The 11914-nt window shown below is 59.8% G+C and overlaps 2 protein-coding genes across 2 annotated transcripts in view; both read right to left on the reverse strand.

The window, feature by feature from the left end:
- Nucleotides 1-9172, reverse strand: part of SDRG_09073 (hypothetical protein) — a gene marked incomplete at its 3' end in the record, with an annotated part of 9335 nt that extends 163 nt beyond the window's left edge. The window contains exons 1-10 of the mRNA XM_008614985.1: nucleotides 5661-9172; nucleotides 4437-5613; nucleotides 4036-4384; nucleotides 3633-3988; nucleotides 3236-3587; nucleotides 2546-3190; nucleotides 1698-2498; nucleotides 1007-1657; nucleotides 260-961; nucleotides 9-201 (exon numbers count right to left, since the gene is read on the reverse strand). Coding sequence (XP_008613207.1) covers nucleotides 9-201; nucleotides 260-961; nucleotides 1007-1657; nucleotides 1698-2498; nucleotides 2546-3190; nucleotides 3236-3587; nucleotides 3633-3988; nucleotides 4036-4384; nucleotides 4437-5613; nucleotides 5661-9130 — 8696 coding nt within the window. The 5' untranslated portion in view covers nucleotides 9131-9172. The remainder of the gene's footprint in view (nucleotides 1-8; nucleotides 202-259; nucleotides 962-1006; nucleotides 1658-1697; nucleotides 2499-2545; nucleotides 3191-3235; nucleotides 3588-3632; nucleotides 3989-4035; nucleotides 4385-4436; nucleotides 5614-5660) is intronic.
- A 36-nt stretch (nucleotides 9173-9208) lies between these two features.
- On the reverse strand, nucleotides 9209-11190 carry SDRG_09074 (hypothetical protein). The gene is made up of 5 exons (XM_008614986.1): nucleotides 10565-11190; nucleotides 10317-10515; nucleotides 10063-10263; nucleotides 9812-10016; nucleotides 9209-9761 (listed from the first exon to the last, which is right to left on the reverse strand). The coding sequence occupies exons 1-5, from the start codon at nucleotides 11172-11174 to the stop codon at nucleotides 9468-9470; spliced, it is 1509 nt and encodes a 502-aa protein (XP_008613208.1). The 5' UTR covers nucleotides 11175-11190; the 3' UTR covers nucleotides 9209-9467.
- Between the last annotated feature and the right edge of the window lie 724 nt (nucleotides 11191-11914).

The following is an 11914-nucleotide window of genomic DNA, read 5'->3' on the forward strand; positions in this document are numbered from 1 at the left end:
ACACATACCACGCAGTGTACGCGACGTTGGCCGTGCAGCTCGCGACCGCCGATGTGTACTCGAGCGACGACTCCATATCCCCACTCGCCAGCGCCGTCGTAAAGTTCCCGGTCGTTTGGTTCCCGACGCACGAGACGATCGACGCGCATGGCGTCGACATGGCGCACTGGGAGGCGAGTGACGCGCAGGCTTGGCACTTGGCTACAGGATACGACAGTGAGGACACCACGTGGCAGCACGACAGGATAATAATGCGTACATCGTTGCATCGAATCCGACAGCATCGCCCAGTTGGACGTGTACGGAAAGCCAAACGCTGAAATGTTGAGCGGAACAACCTTGTACAGCCAGCTCGATGGCGCGGACGATATATTTTCAAACGCACCGAGCACCGTGATCGTTGGTAGCGGCGCAACGTAGTTCGCGTATGACAGCGTGAGGCTCCATGATGTCTGGCTTGTGGAGGCAGATGTAGCGGTCACTTGCCCCATGCCGCCGAGCAACGTCTGTAGTAACGCCGCGATGGTCCGTGTCGGTGTTGCCAAGGCCACATTGGACACGCTGCCAACGCTCGAGCCAAAAAGACTCAGCTGCAACGTTACGTCCTTGGTCGTGTCCAAGAAGATGGTCTGGATCGCAGTCGTCACCGTTGGCACAATCATGCGGTAGGCCAAGATGGACGTGATGTTGGCCGCGAGGCTCAGGTCGGCGGCGACAGGGCACCCGTTCTGCAGGAGGCAGCTCGTCGCCGCGAGAAAGGGACTCGCACTCGCAAAGGTTTGGTTGGCAAAACAGAGGGTAGCATTGGCCGTCGCGTTCACAGACGACAACTGTGGTGACGCTTGAAGAGCACTGAGGGTCGACGCAATCGACGCATTCGCGCGCCAGCAGCTCAGTATATTGGCACACGCAGCGTCGGCGGTGCATGCGCTAAACTGCGACACGCACGCATTGCAGGTCGCTACAGAGACCATGAGTCTCTCAAGAACATAGGATCAAACTGTACCGCTGAGCACGAGGGCCGTTTTGGTGACCGTCGTCGGCAGCAAGAGCATCAACATATGGCTGGCCTGCACGGTGCGCGTCGCGGTCGTCGTCGCAAACGGTGACGTGACCCTCGGCAATGACAACGGAATCGCAAGGTTCGGGAATGTCAGCGTGACGTTGCACGAGAGATCGCAAGCCAGCACAGCCGTGGGCGTTAGCGAGACGCCCCAGACCGACTGGAACGCGTAATTGAGCCCGCTTGACGCGCTGCTCGTCACGACCAGCGAGACGTTGAGCGATGGGTACGAGATGGTTGTATTGAAGGTCACGGTCGTGTTGGGCACAGTAACGACGTGGACTTCGGGCGTCATCGAGAGGACCACGTTCTTGGGTATACCGTTGACCATTGTCGAGTTGAGCGCACACTGGTAGTTGCTCATGCACGAGTAGTAGAGCGCAAATCGAGTCATCGACTTGAGCGACGTGGTCGTGAACGGCGTTTGAGGTCCCAAGAGCACGGACGACATCGACATTGGCAAAAAGAGCGCGCTGTTGACGAGCAGCGCCGAGACATTGGCGTTGATGGCCGCCCGGAAGCTGGACAAGAGATAGGTGCAGTCGGTATCCGTGAGGCAGTTTGCCTTCAAGTACGCTTCGCACTGGTCGCAAACTAGAAAAAAGTGAGCAAGATTCAACTCGAAAGCGCGTACCAGTGGCCATGGTTTTTGTTGCATTTGTCGTTGCCGTGTTGTTGGTTGGAGTCCCCGATGGAAACAGGTTGGTACCGTACGTGGGCATCGGCGCCGGTGACGTGGTCATCGGGGCTTGTGTCGGCACCGCTTGGTACGGGAACCCAAACTGGACAGCATGGAGCGGTACGACCTCGTAGTATTGCGACGGCGAATTGGCACCGATGACGTACGCGGTCACGGGCGATGACGTGGCAATCGTCAGCGTTGGCAGTGGCCCAATGTAGTTGCTGTACGTTAGCTGAATGTACCACATCGTGTTGGTTTCTTGCGACGTCGAGAGAGACACAGTGCCCAAAGACTTGAACATCGCTTGGAGCTGGCTCGCGAGCACGGACGACGACGAGTAGAGCGAAATGGACTCAATACGACCAAGAAAGGCGCCGAGAAGAGAAATGTCGAGGCTCACGGACGCCGTGAGGGCCCCCGAGACGAGGATCTTCTGGTAGCCAGGCGTCACCGAGGGCACGAGACTTCGACCAGCCGAGATCTGGCTCAACGTCACGTTCACCGGACACTTGTTGGCCGCCAAACAGCTCGATGCCGCGAGGAACGGAGTCACCATTGCCAATGACTCATCCGTGAGGCAAAACGCAACACTCCTGCCGTACTTGGCGTAGAGCGAAGCCGCTGTGACATCGAGGGACCCGTTGCGCACTTGCTGCGTCGTGCTGTCGGCGTTCGCACACGATAGCAAGCGGGTGCAGCCCGAGAGGTTGCTGTAGCACGCTTCAAAGTACTGCAAGCAGCGATTGCACGCCGCTAGTCCGGCGTTCTCAGACGAAATACATGCTAACACATCAACGTACGGCTCTGGGCAATCTCCAGGTTCAGCCCCGTGGTATTGGAAGGGAAGAGCTGAAGCACTTGCGACGCACTCTTCTTGTATGCGGACACGTAGATGTCGTCCGCAACGACGTCTGGTAGTGTCAGCGGCAATATCGCGTGCGCAAAATCGAATGTCAAGTAGCACGGCAGATTCGAACAGCCGAGCGACGCAGTCGGCGGCATCGATGCGTTCCATTGAGACGCCAGCGCATACGTGAGATCGGCGGGCGACATGGAGCTGTCGATGGCCATGGTCACATTGAACGCTGGGTACGTCACCGTGAGGTTGAAGGCGGCCGATGTGTTGTAGATCATTGCGACATGCTTTTCGGTGCTCGCGACAAGCACGGGCACCAACGGCGCATTCGGTGGCGTCTTGACCAGTGGGCATTGATACTGCGAGAGACACGAGTGGTAGAGACCAAAAACGGACGCTGCACGCGCCGGGGTCCCCGCTGGTACGCTGCGCGCGATGAGATCCGAGACGTCGATGAAGCTTCCGTTGCCGGCGTTGATCATGCTGAGGATTGTTTGGTTCATGTTGCGCTGGAAGTCGGTCATGAGCTGTTGGCAGCTCGGATCGGGCCCGCAGTACGTCTGCAAGAAGGCGCGGCACTGGTCGCACACTACACAAAAGATGAGTTGTTGAATAGCGTTTCTTGGGAGCGTACTGGACGTCATGTTGGTGGCCTTGAACATGTCCATGGGCATTGGCGCTCCCGCTGCAAAGTACTTGAGGTTGTACGGCACGACCTGCAGGGCGACCGACGCATTCGGCGAAGAGACGCGGACGTAATCGTAGTTGCGGTACACTTGGATAGTCGGCAGCGGGCCCACAAAGTTGCCATACGTGAGCTCGAGCGTCCAGAGACTCTGCGCGGCCGCGAGCGTCGTGTACGAGTACGCTCTGATGGACGAGGTAAAGTTGCTCAAAAACCAAAGCTGCGCCTCAAACGTCATGAAACCAGAGCCAGAAGCACTGACGTTGTAGAGAGCGCCCAGCGTCACGCCCTTGACCGAAAACTAGATGGGATCGATAAGACTTTGTCGCTAGTTGGGACAGCGTACCATGAGCGTCACGCTTTCATACGTCTGCATTTGGATCGTCTGCGTCGCGTTGTTGGGCTGCAGTGAGACCATGCGGGTCGAGCTCACGTCCTCCGTGATCGGACACGACGTGTTCATGTAGCAGCGCAGCGCCGACGTGAGCTGCTGCCAGCCCGCAAACGAGACGCCGAGCTGGGCATAACACGAAGAAAAGTTGCTCGTCAGGTTGGCAGTGTAGCCCATCGGGTACGTGGTGCTGAGCAAAATGGACGGGTTGTCAAAGATCGCCGACGAGTTGGCCATGCATGCAAACGCCCCGGAACAGTCGGCGCTCTTGCGACACGCCTCCATCTTGTCGCTACACGCTCGGCACTCGGCTACAATCAACAGTTGAGTGTCGAATGCCAGCACTCGAGGCGCGTACGGATCGGGGTCAGACCCATCCCGGACGCGGTCGGGCCTGGCGGCGGCGGCCCAGGAGCAAATGTCAGCTGCAGGTTCAGCGGCGCCGGAACGTCCGTCGACGAGACTGGCGCGTTCGAGTTGAGCACGAGGTGCGGCAAGGGGCCCACAAGGTCCTTGTACTGCAGCAGAATGTACCAGTAGACACTCATCTCTTGCGAGATCGGGTCAAACTCGGGAGTCGAGTAAATTTGGACTCGAACACCGGTGGTGACCGCCGAAAGCAGCGTCGTCAGCGGCATGGACAGCGTCTTTGGGTCCGTCGACGCGACGATATTCCCCAAGTCCATCGATTGGCTGCCCATTTGCACCTACGACACAAGATGGTCATGTCCTGCGTCCCAAAATCACAAATTTTCGTACCCAGAGGCTCACATACGAGCCTTGCGGCGCACGAATGAGCTGGCGTGACGAGAATGGCTGCGACAGCGTAATGTTGCCCGAGGGAACTTGCGCGACGGGGCACCCCGACTCCATAAAGCTCTGGAGCACATCGACGAGCGGCGCAGCGCTGGCCGGCGGCAGACTCCCGAGGCAGTTTGCGGCCATGTCCGAGACGTCCCACTGCGAGTTGTTGTACCACAGTGTTGCGTTGCGCGCCATTTGATCCGCCAGCGCCGGCAAATCCAAGCAGTCGTAGGCCATCGGGTACGTCTTGCTCAGCGCCGAGAGCTGCGCGTTCGCCTTGGCGCACTCGGCGCTTTGGCCAGTCGCGATCGACGAGAAGAACGCCGTGTTGTACGGGAGGACCTCGACCGCGTAGTACGGTGCGACGTTGGTCGAAATCGAGACGGGCGGCTGCGGACGCGCGTTCGGGTTGTACACGCTTAGAATCGGGAGCGAGCTCATGAGATTCTGGTACGCAATCTGGATCGTCCACGCATTCTGGGACGGGTTCCAGCTCTTGGAGACCGTCGGGACGACGCCAGTCGCTGCAAATTGCTGGGAAAGCGTGTTGCTGAGCGCGGCGACGTCACTTGTCTCGGTAAAAAGAGGAGTGATCGCAATGCCGTTAAACTCGATCTGGAGCTGGAGCTCGTACGTCGACGCCATGATAAGGACCGCGTGGCTCGGGTCGTTGGAGTAGAGCACCGCCATATTGGTCGTATTTGGCAAGAACGGCGCGAGCGGGCACCCCGAGTGGAGGAAGCACGACGCGGCAATCTGAAAATCCGCCCACGCATTCGCCGAGGTCGTGTTCTGGCACTGCAAAAGCGCTTGCGTAATGTCGCGCGTGAAGCCCGGGAGGTAGTTTTGAACGGTTTGCGTGAGGAAATTCGGCGTCAGAATCTGGTTCTGGATGCAGTAGACGTCGCTCGACTGCGCGAGCAAATTCTGGCACAAGGCGCAAGCCTCGGACGGAAGCGTGAACAGATTCAAGGTCTGGTTGCCTCCATCGGTGAGTGGCGACGCCGGATACAAGCTGAGGTTGAGACTCAGTACGTTGTTGGCGATGATGGCACTGTAGTAGTTGACGCTCTCTTCGCCCGAGTGGCTCACAACCGTCACGGACGACGCGGCCGTCGTCGGGCTCATCATGCTATATGTGCATCGTTAGACAATATTGTACAAGCATAGCATTCGTACTGGGCGATGACGCGCACGACGAGGTCGTCGGAGGCATTCTGGAACGAACCAGGCGGCGTCAAGTGCAGCACAACGTCGATGCGCGACGGGTTCGAGTCGGCCGACGGCCAAATCTGCCACACGGTCGCATTGCTCGCATCGATGATCGGCGCGACGGCCCCGGGCGCAAACGCGTTGGAGAAGAGCGGACGCTTGGTCTCGTACGACGCGAGGACATACGGGACCTCCACAAACGCCGACGTGAACGCCAGCTGGAGGCAGAAGAGCGCGTTGCACGGCGGCGACGGCTGCGTCACGTGCACAAAGCTGCCGTCCAAGAGTGGGTACGACTGGCGTGGCACGAAGAGGTCGCCCGACGACGTCACTTCGTACGTCGTGTAGCCATCCGCATACAAGTTGAGCTGGATGCCCAAGATGGTCTGCGCCGTCGGCCACTCGACGGCCGCGAGCGACTGCGGAAGATTGAGCTGGACTTGCGTCTGGACCGCGTCGCGACCGACGTTGGATCCATCCGCCAACGGCAACTGGAAGGTCCACTGCATCGCGTTCGAGTTGTACGGCTTGTAGAGCTTGAGGAGCGAGATCGCATTCGATGGAATGCCCGACGCAGCCGCCACGGCGAGCTTGATGCGCGCATAGTCGAGCGCCGAGTACGTCATGGACAACTCCTGGTACAAGGTCAGGTACAAGAAGACGTACGGACCGATGGGCGCGGCCACCGGTGCGAGCCCGGTCGAGAGCTCGACGCCGACGAGGCCAAACGGTGGCAAGCCCGGCGATGCCGCCACGACGGCATTGATGACGGCCGGGTTGACGAGCGCCGACGTCATGTTGGTCGTCTGCTGCGTGTCGTTGGCGTCCGTAAAGAGCAAGAGACGCGCCTCGTAGTACGCAGCCTGCGCGGCCGACGGCGCGTTTGTGTGGATATCATAGATCTGCGTCGCATTCGCACCGACGTGGTAGCCCAACATGGTCGTCAGCGTCGGCAGCGACGCTGTCAGGTTCGCGAGCGTCACATTCGCAAACGAGACCGTCACGCGCAGGTAGGTGTTGGGCGAGATGGCATCCGGCGGCGTCTCGAGCACACTCGCTTGGTAAAAGCTCAGCGGTACGACAAAGCCGTCTGCGCCGAGGTCCAGCATCGCCGAATCAAACTCGTCGCCAACCCCGTTGCGCTTGAGATGGTTCGCGAGCGTCGTCTGCAGCGGCCCGGACAGCGCCATACGGTCCATGGTCGCATTGAGCTGGAGGTGCATCGTGACAATCACCAAGTAGCTGCCGCTGGCCTTGGTGACGGGGCCCGTGATGATGCGACTGGTCGAGTTCCACCCGAGGTTGGACGCGATCGCGAGCTTGATGCGCTGGAAGAAGAACGCGTCGTACGTGTTGAGCGGGACAGGGTTCGCGTCGTAGTACTGCAATTTGACGTCAAAGTACGGCGACGTGAGGGCGACCGCCGGCTCGGGGCTGCTAGTCGTGCTCGTGCTGTAGTTATAGACACTCACAAGGACCGGGTTGGGCGCAAAGACCGACCCGAGCTGGTCGAGCAGCGTCGCATTGTAGAACGTGGTCGCAGGTGCCAGCATCGAGTCGTACGGTGCGTAGAGCCGGAATGAGACGTTGAAGCTCCCGTATGCATTCGCATCGCGAAGCGACGAGTGCACGCTGGCCACGTCCGACGTGTTGCTGAACACTCCTGCTGCGGCTTGGAGCACCGAGAGGAGCGCGGTCTCGTGAACCTCCAGATCGTGGAGACTCAAGCTGCCGTCGAACGTCAACCACACGCGCGCAAACGACGACGTGAGCGGCACCGGGGGAATGTACACGACCGAGTTGAACCACGAGACGTACCCGTCCGCGCCCAAGTTGAACTTGACACCTTGGTATCCCGTGAGGAGACTCATGTCCGGTCGGTTGTTGAAGAGGAAGCGCGACGGCGCGTTGAGCGACATGAGCTGCGAGATCGTCTCGCGGGCCGGCATGCCTGCCGTCAAGTACGCCCGGACGGTCCACGTCACCGTGTACGAGTGCATGGGCTTGGACACGTCGAGCACCTTCATCTGCGACGGCAGGACCGCGCGGTTTGAAGCGCCGGCCAGCGCACACAGACCGCGCTGGAGGTCAAACACGGGGCTTCCTTGCGTCGTTGGCGCGACTTGGATGAACGTCATTGTGAAATCAAAGAATGAAGGTGTCGCGACAACTCCCGCCGCTGCTGGCGACAAGTAGAGCGCAACCATGCCTGCGGGTAGCTGGAGCGCGGTGAGAATATCCTGCAGGAGCGCGCTACTGTTGGTCGCGACCATCGCCGCAATCGCATCCTCGCTGCTGACCGGCGTCGGCTGCGCGCGGAGCGACAGCCCAATGTACGTGGGCGTGTCAATGTCGCTGGCGTCGCATTCGATGGCGACGACACTCATGGACGCTCCGAGGTCGGCCGCAAGACTCTGGAGGATCGCGGGAGTATACGCCTCGACTTGGCGAAGGCTGAACGCAATGCCAAACGACAGCGTGACGTTCACACTCACGTTGGGCGGCGACGGCAGACTGTACGCCGAGCTGTACCACGACGTGATGGCGCCGTCGGCCGTGAGGTTCATCGTGTACATACCAGACCCGAGGAACGTCAAGTCGTTGGCTTCGAAGATCGGCGCACAAATCAATGCGCTGTCAAAGGCCAAGTGCAAGCTGTCGCGCGAGACGAGCCCGTTGTCGAGACCAATGAAGAGCGAGACGACGAGCAGCGGCTGCCACGACGCTTTGGCCGCTTGCGTCACATGCACCCACGTCGCGTGGTATCCCAGGAGTGCGGCAGCGGCAGCGAACTCGACCGATTGGAAGAAGAAAGCGTCGAGCGCCACTTGTCCGTCGGCCGGCGCCGGCAGCAAGAGGTCCATGCCAATGTACGGCGCACTCGGGAGGAACGGCGTCACGGGGCCAAGACCTTTCACGAGCACGTTGTTGGCCGACATGGACGGCGAGAGCGCACCAAACATGGCCTGCGCCAACGCCAATGGCAGCATCTGCCCGACGACCAGACCGAGACTCGTATAGTTGACCATTGGCGGCATGGCTCCGGTCGGAGCGGTAATGACGTCACCGGTGCCGTTGGTTGCATTCTTCAAAAAGAGGTTGATCGAGACGACGTAGTCGAGCATCGAGTAGAGCGATGGCTGGAGGTTTGTCGCTGCGAGGTTGGTCGTGACTTCAAACCCGGCCGTGTCGACGTGCGTCACGAGCGCCGTGTCGTTGTCGTTGTTGTTGAGGTAGCTCATAAGCATATTCTCCATCGTATGCTCGTTCATCTTGAGTGCTTGCAGTGACGTGGCGTACGGAAGACGCAGGTCCAATCGCACGTAGCTGGCGTTCGCTGGGTTGGGCACCGAGGGCACGACGTAGTCGTACGTCTGGCCGAGCACGAGCCATGAGAGGTGTCCGAGGAGCACGAGGCCCAAAAGTCGCAGTCCCATCCTCGAGTCGAGTTGTCTACTGCATGCCACGTCGTCCTCTGCGTTCAATTATCGAACAAGAGAAAAACCTTCGTATTGGCGACTCTTGTCCAAGGGTCGTCCTCGTAGATCTCTCTTCAGACCTCTCGCCCAGCGATGCTATGAGCTCCCAACATCTACTTGATTCTTTGCGTTAGATTGACCTCTTGGCTCTACGCCACAGCTTACAACGGGCTCACATTGATATCCCAGGAAGCTCTACAGCGAGCCTGGCTCAGGATCACGTGGAAGAAGAAGACGAACGATATAATCCGAACAAGAGAACGATCAAGAGCTTGGCGTGGGACGACGTCGAAGGTTAGAAGCCACACATGCACTCGGAGAGCTTTTTGCGAATGTCGTACAAGATCAGTTTGGCGCGCGCATCGATGGTCGGCCACATGCTCAGAAGGGTGTGGGACCCCGCGGCCGACGCGACCAACACCAGACTGCTTTCATCGTCACCGGGCAGCGCGAGAAGGAGGGCACCGTCGCCGCTCGCGTTGACTTGGGTCGCCAATTGGAGGTTGAGCGCCTTCATGTCAATGTGATGGTGGTGTCGGATCATGGTTTCGTTGAGCGAGTTGACGGGGCACACGAGGCGGAAGCGCACCTGCAACACCATCCGTTAAGCTGCAGGCGCTCACAGGTCCGAGATACTACCTCGTTGGGTGTGGCGCGGAGGAGCTCAAAGCGGTCGTCGGAAGCGAGCTGCGCAACACACGCCGCTTGGTGTGACTCGAGCGCGTCACGCGCAATCAACGACTGCAAATCCGCTTGTACGGACGCCGCCTCGAAGCCGGTGCCAATGACAGCCAGCTGCGTCAACGGCGCACACGGCCATTTGCCCGTGTTGGTCATCTCGAGCCTTGCACTTGGCGATCAGACGCGCATGATACGGAAGAAAATGCTACCGTTGCTTGCCGCTGAGCTGCAGCACGTAGCGGTGGAGCGGGTCTTCCGCGAGATAGAAAATGCCCTTGGCGCGCAGCGTCGACGGTGGGAGCTTGGCGCCAATCCACGCAGTCAGCGCCGGCAGCGACACGGGCGTCTTGGACTCGAGGACTTCGGTGGACCATTCAGTGTGGCTCGGCGTATACGCGCGACCATCGACTCTAGAAGAACACCATTATAACCACTCTGCTCGTTATCGGCGTTGGCTGTGTACTGGGTGCGACGCAAGGTCGAGGCCGCCGACGTGTTCCAATGCGCCTGGACACGCTCGTGGCTCACCGAGTTGTAGATACCCTCGGGCGGCGCAATGTCGAGGATGCGCGGAAGGTACACGTCGCAGTGCGTCGTCTCGTAGATGTGCGCGCCGGCCGGCGTCAGCGCCCGCACGACCTCCTGTGCCCGCGCCTTGCGTTCTGGCACATCGCATCAGAGAGAGGGAGTCGGACGCCAAGGCATGCGTACCTGGCGAATGGAGCAAGTCGATCTTGTTGAGAAGCACGACGTCGGCGCACTTGAGCTGGTTGAGCGCGACGGCGCAGGGGGCCACGTTGTTGTCGGCGTCGGCGACTAGCGCATCGGCATCGACGACTGTGACCACTGAGTCGAGACGGGCACGCGTGAGCTTGCCAAAGCGCGCTTGAATGGCTTCGATGAGCGCGAGCGGGTCCGTCGTGCCGCTCGTCTCGACCACGAGGTAGTCCATGGTCATGTCGTCTTGGCTGAGCACCTGCCACACCACGTCCTTGAACTCGTTCGTGTTGTCGACGTCGAGGCGCACGGGGCAGCACATGCAGCCGTTCTCCATAAGAAATCCGGTCGACGTCCGCGTCTTGGACTCGGTGATGAGCTGCTCGTCCACATTGAGCGCGGCGACGTCGCTCACGCAGCAGCACACGCGCAGGTTGAGGCGGTTCTTGAGGATGTGCCGCAATAGCGTCGTCTTGCCGCTGCCGAGGAAGCCCGTGAGGATCGTCACGGGCAGGTGGCGCGTCGGCGGCGCCAGAAGGAGCTTTTCGTAGTGCAGAGAGAGGTTGAGGCGGTCGACCTCGAGCTGCGCGCTGCTGCGGGCCATGGCAAAGGCAATGTGCTGGCCGATCGACGGAAATCCGGATAATACAAGCGTATCCGGATACTCATGGGCATCCGGATATCGAGATGTTGGCGCCATGCTTGATGTCGACGAAGGCCCAGACTCTCGGTTGCCAAAGTCCTCATCTTAGAACGAGCGACTCCCTCCTAGGGCACGTGGCTCTTCAATTTATCTCGACCATGCAACTACACGACTACCACTAATGCATATTATGCTGCGGAGTGGCCATTGGGCGTTGACCCCAAGGGAAACATGATTCCTTTGGTTGCCCCTCACGTTGCCGTCCCTACTCGCATTCATCCCATAGCACGTGCTACGAGGGGTGCTCACGACAGGATTTAGAACGCTTGGTGGCAACCCAAGCAAAGGATGTACCGTGCTGTGCATGGTATCGACCGATGTACCCAGCGGCATTGTACGCTTTATCCTGTCGCGCTGCCACGTGGTGTCCTCATTGTCGTATCCTGCAACCAAGTGTCAAGCCAGCGCTCGCCGCCCAGTGCGTCATGGCGGCGCCATGCGCGTCGATCATCTCGTGCGTCGGGAACCAAACGACTCGGAACTGTACGATGGCGCTGGCGAGTGCGAATATGGAGTCGTCGACCGAGTACACGTCGGCAGTCGCGACACGGCCAACGTCGCGTACACTGCGTGGTATGTGTGTTGCGCAGGCGCTGACGTGCATAGAGATCAACCAGAGTCCGCTGCTGTCGACGACCGCG

Source organism: Saprolegnia diclina (assembly GCF_000281045.1).
Source record: "Saprolegnia diclina VS20 unplaced genomic scaffold supercont1.28, whole genome shotgun sequence".
Taxonomy (NCBI): Eukaryota; Oomycota; class Saprolegniomycetes; order Saprolegniales; family Saprolegniaceae; genus Saprolegnia; species Saprolegnia diclina.